Source organism: Aquila chrysaetos, chromosome 4 (assembly GCF_900496995.4).
Source record: "Aquila chrysaetos chrysaetos chromosome 4, bAquChr1.4, whole genome shotgun sequence".
Taxonomy (NCBI): Eukaryota; Metazoa; Chordata; class Aves; order Accipitriformes; family Accipitridae; genus Aquila; species Aquila chrysaetos.
Window position 1 is genome coordinate 73447947 of NC_044007.1, and position 20283 is coordinate 73468229.

At 39.7% G+C, this 20283-nt stretch overlaps 1 protein-coding gene across 10 annotated transcripts in view; it reads right to left on the minus strand.

The window, feature by feature from the left end:
- FHOD3 (formin homology 2 domain containing 3) overlaps positions 1-20283 on the minus strand; it is a 397395-nt gene that overhangs the window by 24314 nt on the left and 352798 nt on the right. For 7 of the 10 annotated variants that reach the window (XM_030011904.2, XM_030011902.2, XM_030011901.1 and 4 more), the window contains 3 exons: positions 9455-9645; positions 7541-7733; positions 2095-2118 (listed from right to left, as the gene is read on the minus strand). In XM_030011904.2, coding sequence (XP_029867764.1) covers positions 2095-2118; positions 7541-7733; positions 9455-9645 — 408 coding nt within the window. The remainder of the gene's footprint in view (positions 1-2094; positions 2119-7540; positions 7734-9454; positions 9646-20283) is intronic. The other 3 variants (XM_030011913.2, XM_030011911.2, XM_030011910.2) reach the window with 1 other exon arrangement.

A 20283-nucleotide genomic window follows, 5' to 3' on the forward strand; every position in this document is an offset into this window, starting at 1 on the left:
TGAAAAAATCCCTGGTCCCAAAACACCCAGCCAAATTATTTCATGGCCAAAACACAAAAATTGCAGTCAGCAGTTAAGAGGAACAAACAAAACCTTGCAAGAGATTTAGGAATCTGCCCTCTGCTTCCCCAGCTCCCCCGTGATTTCCCTGTCACCACGACTACGTGAACAACAGCGGCTACATCAGCTGGGCACGCACAGTGCATGGAGGCAGCAGCTCCACCGGTTACTGAAAACAGCCATCTAGAAACAGATGAAAACAGCAGAAACAGATACTTTCTAGGGAGGAGGAGAAGAGCTTGCATTGCTGGGCTGCTCTCCCTTCCCAGCCTCTGCCTACAAAGGGCTGCGATGTTGGTCTTTGCTCCACCGCTCTCAGCTACAGAAAGGCAGAAGCACATTTAAAATACAGTCCTGGCTGCAGAAAAATACCGGCTCTGTCAACAGCAAACAGGCATCGACAGACAATAATACCCCTCAGTATTCTCAGTCACATCAACCTAGCATCAGAAACTGAAATACATTTTCTTTTTCCTTTTAATCTTTCTTACTCCAACCAGTTCAGCACAGATCAAAGAAGGTGTGCTGCATTCTCTTCTTCCTTTGCATAATAAACAACATTAATTATTCACTTGATGGTATCGAGCCAGTCAGTTACAGGGATGCAAGCCTGCAGAGCCTTTCTGTCAAAAGAAAGGTAAATTGAAAGAAAAGACTCGGCCCTACTGTCAGAGTTTTGATTGAGTCCCTGGGGCTGTCAAGACTGCAAATTGAAAATATTTAATCTGGAAATCAATGACAGGATAATTCTATTTTAACATAACGGCTTTTCGGGGTAGGATAGCAAGTTAAATGAGTAGCAAAACAATAATCCCTACAAGGCACTGAGCTAAATATACCAGTGTGAGATTTATTTTTGACAGTGAGAAATCTGTTTTCTTGTTAAAATATTAGCTTGCAACATTTTGATGTGGAAAGTACGCAAGTGCTAGAGTTTCACATGTGAAATTAAAAGACAAAAAAACAGAGAGAAACTTCTATGGAAGTGCATGCCAGTTTTGCATTAAGAATACTCTCTTATACACAATGGGTTGCAAAGCTAATCAATACCATCTCAGAAAAAAAGGACAGTCTTCACATAACTGTTAGTTACTATTCACACAGGTTAGTTACGTGTTGGCATAAACAGGCTAATTCATGTAATTTTCTTTCTGCGCCCCAAGGTATACAGCACAAATCATCACTGGGAGAGAAGGCCTATAGCCAGAAGTTTTATTTCACTTCCTTAATTTTCAGATGTTGCCGTAGATTAATGCCCAAACCCCAGCCTCTTGAGCAAATGACTGCCATTGTGAAACAGTGAGCATTAAGCCACATTGTTTATGTTCAGCAAATTGAAGAAGGCTCTAATGCTGAACAAAAAAAGCATTGCACAATAGATGCTCCTCAAACCAATAAATTGTTTTATTATGACTATAGCTAGCACATTATAATTCTTAAATTATTTATTCACTCCTTTATTCATTTTCAACATCACCTTCAGGAGCACTTTCTGATAAATACGTGAATTACTCCATGGCTCACCTCTATGGTGACTGGAGTATCTTATTTGCAATTCACACAGCAAGGAGAACCATTACAATTTGCTTTACATCCCTATATCCTGATGCTTTTGAACACTTTATAAAATAATACCATTTAGATTTACACAGCTTAATAATGAGTATGAAATTATGGTAATCTGTAGCCCAAGGTAACTGATGATCTCCATAACATTCAGATCACTGGTGTTTTGGGTAGTGAGGATACTTTGCAGTTTAGTAAACAGATATTAAGGAAAAGAAATGAGGAAACTTAAAATTCTTAAGGCCTCAGATCAGGATACCCTTATTCAAGAGAGCAGGTATGGATATGGTGAAGCTGACTGTAAAAATGCATTCTTATGATTGAGCCAAAAAGCTATGAGAAAAATGTCGTGGTTCATAGCTCCCATTGAGCAGATGGAGTTGAGCAGTCCATACTATCTGAGTTAGAAATTAGATGTCACAGCACACCAGGTACATGGGAATGACATGCTCTTTCAGAGAACCATACCTCAGCATCCTCTTCTTCATCGGTCTGCCACCGGAACAAAGGACAGGGTGGAGAAGGACAAACAGCAAGATTTAGGAAAGACAGTATGGTCAAACCACGACAGAGTAAGAGGTAACCACGGTACTGTTTACGCAATTATAGGAAGACATAAACATACAAAGTGTATAAGGAATTAATTCCTTAGACAATCAGCTTGCTGATTTTTTTTTTTTTTTAGTTAATTGTACGTAGAACAGACTGTCACTGTCAGTAGCATATATAAAGATTTCTTGCTATTTCTTAGAGAAATGATGAACCCTACCCCTAACCCATCCTATTTCTCTCCCTTGAGTCATGCGGTTGCTTGCCTCCTTTTTGCCCTGTGGAAATTGAGAGCACTAGGAAAGACTCCCTTCTCCTTTTTGCAGCTCTGTTCAGCACAGGGAGGTCCTGGCTGCTCTTTCTCCCAGTGCAGAGGTCGGCTTCTTGGCAATTCCTTTTCTCTACACTTCAGTGCTTGTTTTAATTCCTTTTTTAAGCTGAGGCTTTTTAACTTCCAGTTTAACAGAGCACTCAGATCAAATGCTGAGTAGTCTTTGAATAAATGCTTAAAGTTTTTCAGTAGCTGCCCGATATCAGATCCTGGAAATTAGAGAGATGCAATTATCCTTTGTCATTCAGGGCTTTCACCCTCTGTGACAGCAGGCGTGTAAAACTAACTTGACAGTTACACTACGCTAAATGCAAAAGGCATATCAAAATATTGTGGCATATGGAGTGTTCTTAAATTTGAGGCTTTACAGGGAATTAGCAAACTATTTAGAGCTGTGTTCCCAAATGCCTGGGGAATTCTTCATCGGGTCGTAAGATGCCCCACATGGAAGGTTCCTAAAGTAAAACACAGTTTCTCAAGTATCTGGGTGCCTTGTTTCCATAATTTTCAGTTTGATTGCTCCTGAAGTGCAAACATAGCCCAGAAATTCGATGCATTTTTTTATTTGTGGGTTTTGTTTTGTTTTTTAGATGAAGCATTCCACCAATTCTACTCCCCTCCCTAGTGTTACTAATACATATTTTTGACCTTATCTCCATCTCAGCTATGATTTCTGTCTGGGATTGATACATTCTGTTCCAAAAACATTCATCATTAAAAATGAAAGCCTGATTTACTTTGGCCCTCAGCTTAGTTTCAGCACAATCTCCCATAAGAAGATTAGCTGTGAGAGTGGTGAGCAGCACATTAACATTACTTTTTAAGGGTATGTTTTATTCAAAGAGTGAGATGCTTATTTTTCTTTGGACACAGAGGCACTGACAGAAACACAGGCAGATGTTTTGCAGAGGGACCTCAGCAGGTATGTCCCCTTTACATTAAAAAGACCCACTGGGTTTTTTCCATCCCCTGGGGAGCAAGAAGTCACACCATAAAGCAATTCTTCTGAAGAAGGCCACTGTTCACTTCTTGGCACGAATAGGAAACAGAAAGGAGAAGAATGGGAAGCAAGAACATACTTGTATTCTAATCCATATGTAGATCTATCTAATAAATAAAAGGCAGGAGGAGTGCAAATTAAGCTAAATAATATGCAAAAGGCACTCGGGGAAAGGTGAAATAGCAGAGTACACACATTACAAACAGTGTGCTCCAAACAAAAGCGTATTATATTATTACTTTATATCAAGCTGGATTTTTACAGGGGAAGTCCCAGCTGCTGGCCTTCCTGCCCATTTAATCTAGCTAAAAGTGATCTGCTGTGGACTTACTTGAAGGGCAATGTAACTCCTCTCTGACTTTGCTCCTCTCCAGTACCCAGGGCATTACCATTTCCCTTCCTCCTGCTCTGGGTGGAGAGGGCTCACACCTAGAACCGATGTCTTTCTACACCCAACGCTGCGCCAGTGCTCAGGAGGAGCAGTTCATCGTCCCCGTCACGTTTCCATGTCTGGAGAGCCGTTTGCCCCCAGCAAATACTGATAACGGGAGTCAAAGTAGCAAAATAAATACACTTTTGTTTCACAAGGGAATCTGCTCTCACTCAGGTGTCTAGATTCTGCCTTTTATTTCCTTCTTCATTTCATCATTATAGATACACTGAGAAAGATTAATAAATCAGGAAGTTTTTAACATGTAATATTACCAAAAAGCACTGAAAGAATATTGGTATACTGAATACCTCTTGCAGACACGAGATGTTAATTTTAAGAAAAAAAGGCTGCTTGATTCTTCTGTCATCCAATACTGGGTGTTGCAGGACAATCTGAGATCCTCCTCCTTCCTTCCCTCCCTCCCTCCCATTCTTCCTTTAGGCTAGCATTTCTATGTGGTGGATTTGCCATTTCAAAATATTATTTCTATTACATAGCAATTTTGGAATTGAAACTCTTAAGCATCGTAAAAAGCAGAGCTTCATAAATCTGGGAGACAGATGCTTATATTACCTACTATTATTAAAAATCATTAAAAAGCTCAGACTTCTATCTTTAATTGCATTTCTTCCCTATTTTGCTTGCTTGTTATTTTTAGTGTGCCTGAAATGAGTGCTATCACTGGCTAAAGCCAGATATAAGGTTACAGAGACTAGGCAATTTTCCCTGCGAAACTGGCAACTCACTGTTCCTCTCCTTTTTTTTTTTTTTCCTTACCCTCCCCCCTGCCCCCATCTATCTCTCTCTTGCAGACAACATTCACCAAGATTTACACTGGCAGCGTCCAGTCCACTTCAGCTATTAAAGAACATATAAACATAAAGATCTCTGTGGTAAAAGGCTGAAAGGAAGACTGGAAATATTCCCCATCGTGTTTCTTAGCCCTGCTCCATGTGAGCAGTTGCTGAAGCTGATGCAAGTTCTCCACGCGAAGAGCCAGCAGACTCTCTCCACGCAAAGAGCCAGCACCCCTCTGCCTTCCAAGTCTGCAGGGGGGACCAAGGTTTAAGAGATACGTGCCTTCTCATTTAAGAACTGGGATGGTGCTGGCTTGTTCCTTTCCCATTTTTGCTAAAATCCCCTCTTCTTCTGCCTGAAAGCAATGTACTGTAAGGTGATAAAAATGAGATCCTGAGGAAACTTTCAAAAGGACAGGGAGGTAAATATCAAATAACCGCACAATCCTTCTAGGTCACCAAAAGCCAAAATTAATATTCCACATGACTACTTCTTATTAGAATTACTTTCTACAAAGAGTTTCTTTCCAATGTCGAGATCTAAACTTTCTTCTATCAGTGTTTTGTAACTAGTTGAACATACTGTCAATGCATTACTGCGATATCTTCCCTTTCCAACGCCTTCAAATATAAAACACCAAGAAAATCAAGACCAGATACAAACCACAGCCAACACAAGACTACAATAAAACTCCCCTTTTTCATCGTTCTTCACACATAAATATCTTCCATCCTGCTGACTTGGAAACTTGTTTTGAGGTAGATCTGACTTTGAAGTTGTCAAAGGAAGCTGTGACAAATAGTCTGATGCAACTTTAATTCTGTTTTACCATGTACTGCAATCAAATGAACAGTAAATGAGGCCATATTACTGGGCTACAGTTAAAGAGATTTAGTAAGTCCCGAAATAACCATATGGCCACATGAATAACTCCTGTAAAGAACATCTCTATAACGGGAATTTTAAAGAATGTGTTTTTTTACTCCAGCAGGATTTTGGGTTTTAAGCTAATAGGACCATTATATAATTGTAAATTAGCGATAGGCAAAAAGTGCTCCCTTTCTGGGGACCTGCAAGATATTTTTAGGTGGAACACTAGCTGTCAGATGGCATTTAATTCTTGTCAAATCTCAACGCTATCTTGAGCTGAACAAGACACCTTCTTCCAATAATACGTTTTTCTGGGAAAGGCCTAGCTGCCTCCTTTCTTACATTTTCAGACAACAGCCATCGCCCCTGGCTCTGCTCCTCACCGGCTACCTGTCAACCCTGAGCCTTTTCCTGGTTTGAAAGGGTCGCTTCTTTCCGTTCCCGGAACCCGGCTGCCAGTGATCAGATTTCCTTTTCCCCTCGCATTTCCTGCAGGAACAGGACACGGAGAAGCTTTCTGTCCTGCCACAGCCAGTTCTTCTGGATGGATAGTACAGAAACACTACACCCTATAGTAGGAAAACAGTAACCCCTTCACGTCTCAGTATTGTTTAAACTAGTAAAAAGTATTGAAGCTATCTGAGGAAATGAAAATTTTAATTTACTAATCTCTTCGGTTAATGCTATCTTTTAGCTCCTCCAGAATATGTCAGGAAAACCAAGAAGCAATTGAAGAAAGTGATCTCAGTTCCCCAGCGGTAGTTTTAAAAATTTGTACGACTATATTATACCCTTTGCATAAAATCAGAGCCTCTTCCTTAACCTGAGGCTAGACCAAAAGGAAAATCTTTTGAGATAATAATACAGGTTTAACGTTTTCTCTAGATGGGGCAGATTTCCAAATTTAAAGAGGATATTGCCAGGAAAGATCTACAAATGATCGTGAGTCAATGACTTAAATACAATCTCAATTTAGATCAGTCTCAATACATATATATATTTTGACCCATGTTGCCTGAGCCATAAAACTGTAATCAGCTTAGGGTTTTTCATGCCAAAGGCAGGGGTAGCTTCATATGCAACGAACCACTTGCATCTAATCGAGACTCCAGATTTGGATTTTGAGACAGCTGGAAACTTTTATTAAGTACTGGCACTTCTTAAAACTTTATTTGGATTGAGTCAAAAACTACATCAACTTAAAAAAAAAGATAAAAAAAATCAAGGGGATTTTAAAGCTTGCTATGCTGAGAGAAATAATCTTATTTTAATTTACTCTATCATTATGCAATCATAGAGTCAAAAAGGTTGCAGGGTAACATCTACTGTGATCATAAATTTGCCTGTTCTTTCAGAACCCCAAAGCAGTCTGTTCGCATAAAATTGGCTGTTCTGTGCTTTAAAGTTAAGAAGAAAATTGCTGTGTGTGTGCACGCGTATATATACATACATAAAAATAGATAAAATACTAAGATTAAAGACTATATTAGAGTATTCAAAGATGGAGGAAAAAAATCCATTTAAATTTGGTTGTAACCACTTAAATGGCTACAATGGTTCATCATTTAAATCATGTCCTCAATTAGAAGCCTAATTTCTAGGTTTTTTTTTCCTTTTTCATATTCTTGGCTGATCAGGTACACACAGCTCCTGGTGTCTTCTAGATGTTTTGGGCACTGTCTGTGCAACACAGAGAGATGCTCTTTCTGGATGCTTAATTTTAGTTTGTTCTCATTCTATAAATTGGAATGCAGCAAAAAATATACACAATCAAGGACTTGCAAGTTTTGCCTTCGAAGAGAACAGAGTTCATTACCTACAGTAGAAGAACCTCTTAAGAATAAAAATAAAGAGTAACAACACTTCATATACGACATTCAATGAAAGAAAGTTTTAAAAATCCATGCTGTGGGAGATACATTTTGCCACTTACATCTGTTATCATTTTCCCTCTGGTCTTGTTTCTTTCCCTGTGGTTAGCTCGTTTCTGTTTTTGCTGCAAAACTCGTTCCCTGGTGGTGCGGTATTCCAGAGCAAATTCGCTAATAATTTTGCAGAACTTATTGATGTTGACTTCACGTATTGCATAGGGAGGATGGCCCATAAATAACAAAAATGAGTGAAACCTGGAAAACAATGAGTTCATAAATGCAAAGGGAAAAAAAATCTTTATTGATGGCTTCTGGGAAAATAAAAACACATTTCAGTGAATCCATTTATTACTTTATTAGCTCCCATCATTTCTTTTGTGCTACAGAATTTTCATGGATGCTTTGCATAACACTGGCATGTTTTATAATTAAAACCATGAAAGTCTCGTCTATGGTAACTTCATCCCAGTCCACTTTCCCAGGCTGATGCAGGAGATAAGATGTTTATGGAACTCCATCTACTTTATATGACTAATTTGGCATGTGAATGACCAATTTCATTTCAGTTATAGAAAAAATATTTATTAAGTTTCAATTCTATTTATTTGTATTAAGCAACTTCAAAGAAGCTGTTAGGATGTTGGGGAAAGTCTAGACAAGAAGAATGCAGATTTACAGGCTAGCAAACACAAGAAGGAAAGAATTTCTGGTTCACAAAACTGACCATAAAATTATATTATCTACCAAGTACTTTAGTTTGGGATACTCTCAATTCACAGTTTTACTGCTTTTGTGGCATTCAGAGCTTTCGCACTATTTGCAACTTTTACTATTGCTTCTATATTGCGTGATTTACAATAGCGCGCTGAATGCTTAAAAATGTATGGGAATTCCTTTTAACTGCATCTACATCCCTGATGATAAAAAGTCTTCTCGGTCCTAGAAAGATGCAAGTACATGGATACATTTTTGGAGAACTATAGTAGTAGTTGCAGGACATAATAGGAAAAAATTAATATTTTTCTGATTTGTACAATGCATATGATAAACACAACAGGAATCTGGTGAATTCACTTCACTTCCCTTCCAATGCAATTGGGATTTCTGCTTACTTACGGCATGAAAACCCAGTCACTATGAAAACAAAAGAAGAGCTGAATCAACTTCTCAAGTGTATATCCACAAATTTGGGATCAGTTGGCATCCAGACCCTAACTTTGACCACAGCAATTTGGAAATTATTCAGAAGTTGGAAAATCTCTCAAAATTTCATTAATAAGCAGGAACACAGATAAATTTACTCAGATGACCTAAGCTATATTTGTGAATCTGAAAAAAAAAAAGCTCAGGTGTATTGCAGAATTATCATGAATATGTACATTTCAAAGCACTGCAATTACTGTTAAGTCCATTGGATGAAACTAAACCAACAGCAAGTCCTAAGGAGAGAAATCTTAATTCTGCCTTCTGCGGCACAGGCATAAAACGCATAGTCGTAGATCTTGCAAATAGGAGTGGTGCTGTCTATAGAAGAACTCATTGTACAAGACTCGTTTCGACTTCTGCATATGACAAATTTGTCATTAGGACTTCATTTTTTTGCTACAGCCTGTTCTTTTTTATCAGACGGTAAGCCAACCCCCCTCAAAAGTATTCAGGACAGAAAATATAGCAACTTAACCGTAAAGGTGCTAGCTTTTGGGGACTAGGATTTAAAAGACCCAGTTATTGCACCTTGGCAATAAATGACTGCCTGGATCATTGCTTCTTTTCATCAGAAATATAGAAACTTTCTGGAGTGGGGATCTTTCTTAAATGGCATCTATAACAAAGTATGCACCACATACATCCTGGTAACATTAATTGCTGGAATGTGGATTAAACACTTATTAAAAACATATTTATGATGCCATAATTTATAGTTTTAGCAAGTCATTTATTATCAAGATATTGCTGTCACCACTCTAATTCTGTACCTGTTAATTATTCTTCTGTGAACAATCTTCAGGATTATGATTCTTTCTGCACAGTCTTTAAGGAACTCGGACATTTTTTGCTTTAGAGTTGGCTTCATTTCATGCTTTGCTATAGCCTTAAGGTGATCCCAGGACGCTTTGCACCGTCTTTCCATCTGACACAAGTTTTCCTGGAGTTGTTCAAAGTCAACCTGTAAAAAAAGAAAAGAAAAGAAAATGTAACACTTGAAGTGAAAACACTGCGGTAGTATCCTTGGATATCTGAACAATGCAATGTATGTATAAGAAAGGGTCAATGTAGTGGCAGCACAACATTAATTCATGTTATTAATTACTATTAAATAATTAAGAGATAGCTTTCTCCATCACACTTTGTCTAGACATGAAATGTTAGTACGGAAAACAAAGAAATACCCATATAGATATATATTTGGTTTTAGTCTTGGAGGCCTAACACCTAAAGAAGGGACAATAAAATATTGTGATGTGGTTTTTCCCTTGCTAATAACTTCATGCCTGCACCAAGCAACTGCATGACTCAGTTATTTCTGAGGTAATACAAAACTTTCTCTTTTTATTAATCCTTTTCTCTACTACTCACAGCTTTTTATACCCTGTTTACAGCTCGCTGTTGTACCCAGCCAACACTTCTCCAATTTAGGAAGCACTTGGATCTATTCCCTAGCCTTGCACTGACTTGTTAATAGAGGATCCATTTCTAATCACAAAATTCACGGGCCAGAATTTTTTAAAGCTCTATTGAAAGTAAGTGTTATTTAGTGATCTCAGCACTAACTTTCATCCCTTGATATACAGTACGAATTTGCTGGCTTGTACCAAGATGATACAATGGCTCTGAAAGTCTCTCAATGCAGTTAAAATAAATGACTGCATCCTACAGTAACATTTATCAGGACAGAAGCCAACACATTCCACAGAAGGTGAGAGAGAACTTCTCCTTTATTCGTCAACCAAAAAAGGTGTTCAAATTGCAATGGCCTATAGAAGACATTCAGGATGCGTTGCTAACAACTGGACAAAGTGCATTAACGACCCAGCCACAGCACACAACAGATGAAAAAAGTCAAACTACCCAACATGTTCTTGAATTCTGAAGAAAGGAAAAAATTATTTTATAATATCACTTCACAGTTCAGACGAACTCAAGCTACAAAATACAGACTTAGCTCTCGGATTCTAAACACGTCAGTGTTCGGGATGTTACAGTGTGGTACTCCAGTTAATTCCTTAATGCTAAAAGAAAACCAGTGTCACAGACAAGTTTTAGTTCACTCTTTTTAGCTGTGTGCAACACCCACTGCTGAGACCTATACTGAGGATAGCCATAAGAAATGCATTATTATTAAAAAGCTCCTGGTATTGATTTGATTTGTTTTTGCTGTGATTTATAAAGTGATGAATTTTTCCTCTTCACATGGAAATAAAAACATCCTTTGATCCATTCTGCTATTCAGAAAAGCCCTGCAGGCGGAGCAGCTGTGGGGTTTTTGTTTTCCTTATATCCATATCGATGCATATGTTTTAAAAGTCCTTTCCAGGTCAGTATTTTCACTGTTGATGATAAACACATTGCTGCTCTCCATAGACCGTATATCTAAAACACACATGGGGAAAAATACTAGCATTCCTATTAAGAACAAAAAGCCAAGAGGGGGTATTTCTAGGTCTTACTAGTAAGAATTATCCAACCTGGTTGGGGAAGTCTCTCAGCCCCTTCAGCAGAGCAATTTAATTTTATGACAGCTTTCACTGAAAACAGAATGAGTTTTAATCTATCAAAAAGCTCTGAGGTTCAAGCCTGTAGGGGTTCAAGAGACATCTTTGGAGAACAGCACACCTGCAGGGAAAAGACGTGGCGAATTCCCTGCCCCTTGAAATCTGCCAACAGCCAGAGCATTCACACGAGCGGGCAGTTCCAGCAAGGACTGGGGATGGCAGGTCGGGCTAAGGGATGCAAAGGAATTTTCTGAGCACAAACAAAAAATCCCACCTCTGGGCAAGTCCTAAGGAGACCGCAGCAGGAAGAATGCCACCTGAGCTCCCCTGGAATAAACCTCTGTGGAGCACAGGTGGCTCTGCTCGAGCAGAAGTTGGAAACTCCTGGAAGGAGTAAAGCAGGAAATCCAACATAGGATAATGTGCCTGTGCACTCCCCACATGCAGACTGTCCCGTGCCCGCAAGAATGTGACAAAACTCCATGAAATCTAAGATCTTCTGGCTGCCAGCTCTCCAGAGTTTGGTCACTTGTTTGTGGACAGAAAGGAATACACTTACAGAAAAATATCCCTGGGTGAAATATTAAAAGTCAAAATTTTTCAGACAACCAGCTATCCCACCTGATATTTCATGAAGTGCTATTTCACCAGTGCAAATTTTGCAGGTAGACACAGAATCCATTGCATTTCAGTCTGCTCGAGGTCTTACACGCCAGGAGTTACGTGAAGCTTCTTCACACGCGATACACCATAGAACATGCCTTTCCTCTATCCAAGGTGTAGAAACTGCCTCCCAACAGAGCACCAGGTAACAAAGCTAAGCCTTCAGATCTTTCTTAAAAAAACCAAGCAACCAAACAAAAAGACTAGCATTTATCAGCCTGCTGACAAGATTTTTCCTACTAAATCTTGCAGAAGTGAGATTTTAAAAGTTCAGGCTGGATCGGCTGAAAAGGAAAATTCTGAAGTTAAAAATATTTGGACCCTCCTACCAAACGTATCAAAACACTTGATAGCTTGCAGCTTTACAGTACTACCTGCATGACATTTCAAACCACAGAAAACAAGCTTCCCCCCCTCCCCGCTTTTTCTTCTAACAGGAATAGCACTAATGTGATGCTCTCCAGTGGGAAACAGTGTAATGGGACCAGCACAGTCACGCTCTCTGTATCTCCTCTCTCCTTAATTTACATACCTTGCCCTCATCTTTCCTCTGCCATCCCCCTTTTTTTCTTCAGTGCTGGTGTTCAGGTAAGAAATTAGCCATAAACCTCTTGGCACAGTAAAGCCAAAGATCTGCTGATCTTCTAACTGGACTCTCCTGCAATTGCGGACACTTGTACACAGGATCCAGGCGATATTTTTTCCTAGGCTAGTGGAATATAATATCCAGGTTGCATGCCAGCAATTAGCGTCTCTTAAGCACATGTATGAACTCTCACACAGGCTGGCTTTCCATGGCTATCTGAAAAAGCAGTATGTATTTTTAACTGATAAAATACACCAAAATCCTGTTGAAGTAATATGCTCTTATTCGGCAAACTCTTACAATTTCTAAGCCTTGTAATGTGTTGGAATATTAACACAGACAGCTACTAATTCCCTTAATTATGAGCACCAAATTCCACTGAAAAGCAGAATCCTAAGGAATTTGACATCCTCAGATCCTCTTCTCTCTTCACTCTGAAGGCAAACGCCTCATGGACATAAAGAAGCTTTTATAGTATTCTGAGCAGCAGCAGTCCAACGACTATGTGGCCAACAAGCCCCACTATTTTATGCACATTTCTATCACAAAACAGCAGGTACTTGCATCAGTGGAAAATGTAAGTAAAATACAAATCCGCCGGAAAAGCAAATATTTAGCCTCACTTTAACTGAGGTAACCAACCATGAAAGATGAGCACAGTGGTCCAAACCTAGATCTAATATTTGCGCACAATTGTTTAAAAGCAGTTACATTGTTCAGAAATATCCCTATAATTTCCTTTTTTTTTTTTTTTTTTTCGGTAATTTTTGCTGTCATTTTTGTTCTGTTTAGGATGTCTTCCAACACTGAAAGTGTTATATACAAATGTAGCAGTAACAACGATGATAAATGATCCCCCAACTACGTGTTGCTATGACGAGGAGAACAAGAACTTGTGTGGAATAATAATAATGACAATTATTCAATCTAATATGCATAAAGGAAACATGAAAATGCATATGTAATACCATACCTACCTCCCTGCCAGTCCACGCAGCATTCCCAAGGGAGCACAGATTGCACCTTTTTATTTATGTATTTATTTCCAACACTTAACTAGAAGAATTAATGCTATGTAATGGTAGAAAGACATAATTCCTTTTTTTTTTTTTTTTTTTTTTTCATTCTTTCTTTCTTGAAGGGAAAGATGCACCAATTCCTGCCTGCAGCTGGAAGGTCGTGCTGGGACTAAGGAATTCAGATGAGTTGTGGCTCCAGGAGACCTCAGCATAGGAGGTCTCGGACAAGAACTGCTGTGGCACTATTTTATAAGTAGGCTCCACTGAATAAAAGGAAGCAGTAATGTGAAATTGTCGTTACAGCTTTCTCCCTGGATAGCCGTGCATGGGTGTTGTATCTGGCCCCGGGATTTGGAGGAGGGTGGAAACATATATCCTTCTTTTTCCTCCTCAGTACATATATGTGCAAAAGACATGCAGCTTGCTGCTCCTGCTTACTGCTACCTTCTGCTACAATTCTAAAAAGAAATCTCTTTTTTTTCCCTCAGGCAAAAGAACGAGTGGTCTTAGGCTGCTATGCAAAATAAAAATGTCTTCTTTTTCAGACGCTATGTAATGTTTATTTTCATTTGTAAACCAATTTAAATAAAGCAACTTTCTAAATGCTCCTGGGATATATTTGATATGTTCCTCCTTTCTCCTGCCAGGTTCCTCTTCATTCACAACCACACTACTGAAAAATATTCAGAACGATTTGTTATTTATCTGTGAAATCTCTTCCTAGGGCCACTGTTCGGTCTTCTGAGAAGCGCCTTTGTAGACACTGTTGCATCAGAGCGGAGTAGCCAGAGAGAGTCTATCCAAATAGGATTTAAAGACTAGTTTACGTGACACAAGCCCCGCAGGGTCAGCCTCATTCAGGAAACCATTGCTCTAAGTCACTACTGGGAAACTTTAAACATAAAAATCTATTTTTCAATTTAATGCACCACCATATTTTGCACAAATGACACTCAGACAAAGAATAAAACCTTCCAACCACATGCCAGCAACGCCAGCACTCATTTTAATCCCTTTATATCATTATTTATTGCTTGCTACTATAGTAACAGATGACTCTGCCATAAACAACAACACAAAAAAGAATTCTACCAGATTTCTCACTTCATTGGGCTGAGAATTCAATATCACACGATACACCTACTGCTCAAATGACTTCTGTTCTTGCTGGTTTTCACCTGACTCAAAACTACCACCACCATCAAATGGCTCAGCGTTCACTTCCCTGCCCATTCAGGTTCCATCAACACTGGTCCTTTAAAAGACCTATTTTTTTCAAGTTCAACTCCATGCCATACATCCAATATCACCTGCTGCATACAGAAGTGTAAAACTTTCTAATTCATGAAATACTAGACCATGCCCCAGTCATTCAGGCAGGACACGTACCAGGGAGCCTTTCTGGTCTTTGGGTCGGGATATTATTTCTCCGTGTGGCCACAAATATCTCACGGCAACACAGGAATTGGACTCTTAAGATTTGTTGGGAGAGAGAGGAAGGGCTGCTTTGAGGTGACATTGGGAGTTAAATGCATTAGCTCAAACCTAAAGTGCCTTCCACTATATATTCCCAAGGGCAGTGTATACAGTTCCAGGTATGCATTGCCATACACAGCAAACGACTGTAGCCGCTGTGAGATAACAGGTCATTTTTCTTCAGCATTCCCTCAGCTGGAATGCACTCTACACACACGTTTCCTCTTCCAGCTAAATCTCCTTTAGTCTCTGGGCTAAGCTCTGCCACTACTGAGAGTACAAAACTGTCCTAAAATCAAAGATGCTGCACCTGATTACACCTGAGTTTCCTGCCTCCTGTATTTACATTCAGCCCTTGAAAAGGGTCAAAAATGTCGCAACGGGATTGAAGTAAAAAAAACACAAAACAAATAAATGAAGGGAAACTGGTGAAGCTGAGGTTTCTGCTTAAAAAGCACTTCTTTTCAAAATCACTGTCAATTATCCAAAGTTTTGTTCTGAAGGCCAGTGAATAACTTGTTACGTAGCTTCAGTATCCTTGTATGTGTCTTCCATTGCTTGATAGTATATTTAGTGTTTATTGCTACAGCTTGTTTCTTTTAGTGGTGAACATCTCAAACCCAGATTTCTAAGGAAGACCTGGATTTCTGCATTTCTATCCTACCCACAAGGTGCATTAAATATAAGATTGATGATTTCACAGTGACAAATGTTGCCTTAAATTCACAATAAAATGACAACTATTTTATCGCACATCATAGAAAGATATACATAATCACTGACAAAATCCTTCTCTCTTCAAAGTTCAAGATAGTTTCTGCAGCAGACCACAGCATAGTCTGAGCTGTTTATAATTAGGGTCAGACCATACATTCTCACATTATTACAGGGATGCGTTCTGGCAGGGAACACGAAATCTTCCTCTTTTCCTGAGCTGGTTCAGCGCCAAAGGAAATTCTGAGAATTGCTCCTTGCAAACACACTATCATCTGAGTGCAGCAACCTTCTGTGGCATACGTTCAAAACTCTTGTCTCCTCCAGTATTTCCACACTGGCTTGCTTCACCAAATGTCACAAGAATTATCCCAAGACCAACGTTAGTCCGACTTGCACGCTGTTGGTCACACGTTTTAAGTGAAGTAGATGCCAGCTCTCAAAAGCGAGCAAGATATAAAGGACGTTCTGCCCAGACATTTCTAATCCTAGGGTAAGAGGTGGCATCCTGCCAAAACAATTCTGGAAATGAGAACGCCTGAATCGATCTGCTAATTAAAAACTGAAGGACAGAGGTGCTTACTGAGGTATGACCAGAGGAGTCCCTCCAATTATAGCCGTATCTCCACTGCATTTTAGTTCCTTAAACAATCTACAACCGCCACACTAACACGGGATCTTTCTGCAGATGCTGTATGACAGTTCCCACAACCTGGGATGAAGAGAAGCAACACCAGTAAGCGGTGACACAGGTCCCTTCAGACGGCGTCCTCCTCCCTGCAACGCGACGGTCGTTCCACCTGCAACGTTACGGAACCGCCGCGGTGCTGGCACACGTGCTAAGCTTCGTTTGCTCTCTTTCAGACAAAACCTCCAAGTCCCGTCTGCCTCGGAAGCTCCTTCGCCCTCGCCCCAGCCCGCCCTGCAGCCGGCAGGATCTGCCTCATCCCGCTCCGCATTCCCCTTTGCTCCCGCCGGCCCGCGCCAGGAGCTGGGGCAGCTGCCGCGGTCCTTGCAGCCGGCATCACCGGGAACGGTACAACCATAAGAAACCTTGCATCCCCCAACCCCGTTTTTCTGTGGAAAACAATTTGACTTTCGGCGTTTATTTTTGTTTAAAATAACGTAGGGAAAGCACACTCGAATGATGATTGCACACAAATACTTGCTGTCAAGCGAGACAAGAGAAACTCCACTGAAGCAGCGCAGGAGGCAGCGCGACCTTCCCTACGTTTTTTTCTTTCCTCCTCTCTCTGCTTTCCAGCACGTCAAGCAGACGCTACAGCACGCCAGAACGGCACTTCTGTTTCAACCGGCTCCTTTTTTCCCCACGCCTCCCTGCCAAGTCCCTCGGAGGGCAGCTGCGGGCTTCCTTCTCCCCTGTGTAGGTCTTCGTCTCGTCCTAAGTTCTTTCCTACCAGCAACCCTTGCCCCCTCCCCTGCGTTGTTAACATCTCCTATGGCTTACTTTTAAAAGCTGCCTGCTTTTCCATTGCCTGGTATCCGCAACTAATCCAAGCATCTTGCTGCAGGGGTTAAAAACCAGCCAGAAGTTTGGCATCTTGTAAGTAAATTAAAATTAGGGAAAGAAAAGGACAATTACTAGTTTACTCTATGGAGCTGGCCAGCTTTCAGATCCATGGGGAAAAATATTTATGGGGTTGAGAGAGAAGATGAGCATTTTTCCCCAGAATACATTTTTTATTCACTAACAGAGAAGAACCTAGTGCTGATGCAACCCCTCCTTGATGTACTGGTAAGGAAACTTCTAGGAACAACGGTGACTTTAACTGCAGAACTCTGGGGGTCTGCTTCAGTATTAGGTACATCAGTTCTGGTACAACTCCAACTTAAAATATGCTACAAAATAAAAAGAAAAAAAAAAAGCAGCAAGTGCTTTTAATCATGGCATGCTAAACAATCAGTGCCCTGCATGATCTTACATATTTTTATACAACCACGAATACCTTTATTTATCTAGAATTCTATTTTTTGGTAATTTTTTCACTTAGGTCTGCTTTTTTTGCCATTTATGACTTCAGCCCTTCAACAAAAAGCCCCAAGTTTTGCAATAAGTATGCCATTTTGTTTCTGGTCTTTCTAACTCCTTTCTGGTGAGGCAGCCTGTTTTCTTTATGTTTTTTTTTTTTTTCATGAACTGAGGCTCAGGAAATTCTCATATGATGTGCATCTCAGGGGAAGGGGCATCTCTGTTTATCTACAGGATGGAAATTGTTTAGCCTTTGTGGTTTCTGAAAGATCTCTGTAGACAAAATGGAGCTCAAAATACAGCCTAATCCACAGTGAAATATTAGTTCTCCTTTCCTGTCAGCTTTCCTAAACCAAGATTTCGCCCCGTCTGTGAACATTCCCTTGAAGAGGGCAGCTTGGATGGCTTCCATGTCCTAACTCTTTGATTTGTGGCAGCTAAGATCGAGTGGGAATAGAGCTTGTTACAGTAATCCATCAGTGGTATAACACATGCAGGAACATCCCAAGGAGGGAGACCTTGGGCGTCACGGGGAAGGTTAAGGCTATAATTTCTCTTAATGTGATTTTGTCTGGCCTTTTCAGAATTTTGTCCGCTTTGGGCAGGGCCACTAGATCAGCAAACCACAGACTGAAAGACTGTGCTCAATTTTGTATGCTCTTAGACCTAAAAATTTTTTATAAGTGACAGCATTAGGTTAATCTTTCTTCCACTTTCTAAGACTGAAAAATAGAAGATTCACTTGAGAGTACACCATACATGGTGGTGTGGATTTTGGAAAATAAGGGCTCTTCTCTTTCACAGTAATTTTCATTTTTTGATTAACCTGGTCCCAATCTAAAAAAAAGTGAAATAACTTCTTGACAACGAGAAAAAGCAGGAAATAAGAAACTGATATACCTAAATGTTAAGAGATGAAGAATCACTCAAAGAAAAAAAACATTAAAAAAATCAAAACCTTCCAAACATGAGAAACCAACCTCAGTGAAGGCAATAAAACAGAGCCTAAACATAGGCTGTACAAGAGGAAAATTAGGAGAACAGAGATGGAATCCAAAGAGCACATATCTAAGGATATAAAACAAAAGCCACAAATTCCTTTATGGTATCCAAAAAAATGAAAATACATAGCATCACTGGATCACTGGGGATGAAAGAAACCGAGGAAGACAAAGTTAGGGAAGGGAAGCAAGAAGACTTCTTTTCATCTAAATTCACCACAGAGGATGTTGGGGAGAAACCTCTTCTGGCTCCTGCTTTTATTTTTCTATATTTTATTTTTTAATAGACATGAAGTAATAGCAAGGTTCGAATACTTGCTAGCAGAAACTAATGTGTTGGAGGAGGATGGTATCTTACAAAGCAGTGAACAAGCAGAAGACAAGAATTCTGACAGCAATTAAAATAAAGAAATTGAGCCACTGGCTAAAATGAGTATGCTTTCACTACACTTAATAACTTAAAGAATCAGAGGATAGCAAAAGCTTCACCTATCTTTACGAAAGCAGCAAGGCTGATTGAGAAGACTGCGGAGCTCCAAGCTTTATTGCAATACCTGGTAACCTAGCTGAAAGGATGAATAACAGGAAATTTAATACATCAAAATAATCACTAGATTCTGAATATGTTTATAAAATAGTGGACAGATAAGAGCAAGTAAAGAAAAGCAGGCTTTCAAAATCTTTACATGAGCCTCATGGGAGGCTACCTATGAAGTGTGAGGTTAAGAGAGCAAAAGAAAAGAAGGAACGCATATTGATTCTCATCTGATGACAGGGTTAACAGCAGGTGTCTCATGGCTTGTACTTCGTATTTCAAAGTTATCTGGAAACAAGGAAGCACACTGAGAGGGTAAAATCTACAGATGGCAAGAAATTATCCAGATTAGTCCTGATTTAAGATAATTAGGGGTTTGAGAGATAAGCAGTAAATCTGCTTCAGCAGATCATGGTCATTACCGTAGATGGGAATAAAGTGCACACTGCAGGCAGTATCGGACTCCTTTGTGCATCGGGCTGAATTCTGAATTGCCCGATCAGCTCAGGAGACTGCCTGGATGTCCTTGTGAACTGCCCAAAGACGACTAGCGTCAAAAGAATAGCAACAGTCAAAAAACACAAAGAAAACCTCAGGACATCTAACAAAAGATAGCACAAGCAGAACTGACAAACATAGTAGGCATATAACATTTATAAGAAGAGGCTGGAATACTGTGTTTGCTATTGTTTAACCCATTCTAAAAGGTAAGATGGAGACAAAGTGTGGAAATGGTGTCCAAAAAAAGATGTCAAAGGATTATTTGAGACTTAGACAAGGATCTGAGCAGCCTGGTTTAACTTGATCTTGCACTGAAAAGGGTGATGGACCAGATGACCTTCAGAGGTCCTTTCCAACCTAAGTTATTCTACGAAACAGAGAGATAAAAAAAAGTTTCAACTGTTCAATATATTCAGACAGTAAATCCTGAAATTGGCAAATCCAACAGTAGACAAAATTAGACAATGAATTCATTGTCACAAGAACTGCGCTAGGAGGCAAACTAAGATTTGATTTTGCAGTTTTTTTAAAAATTGTATACAGGGTTCCCCTCCCTCAAATATCCAAACAAGGTGTCTTTTGGAAAAGAAATCATTCCTCCATTTGA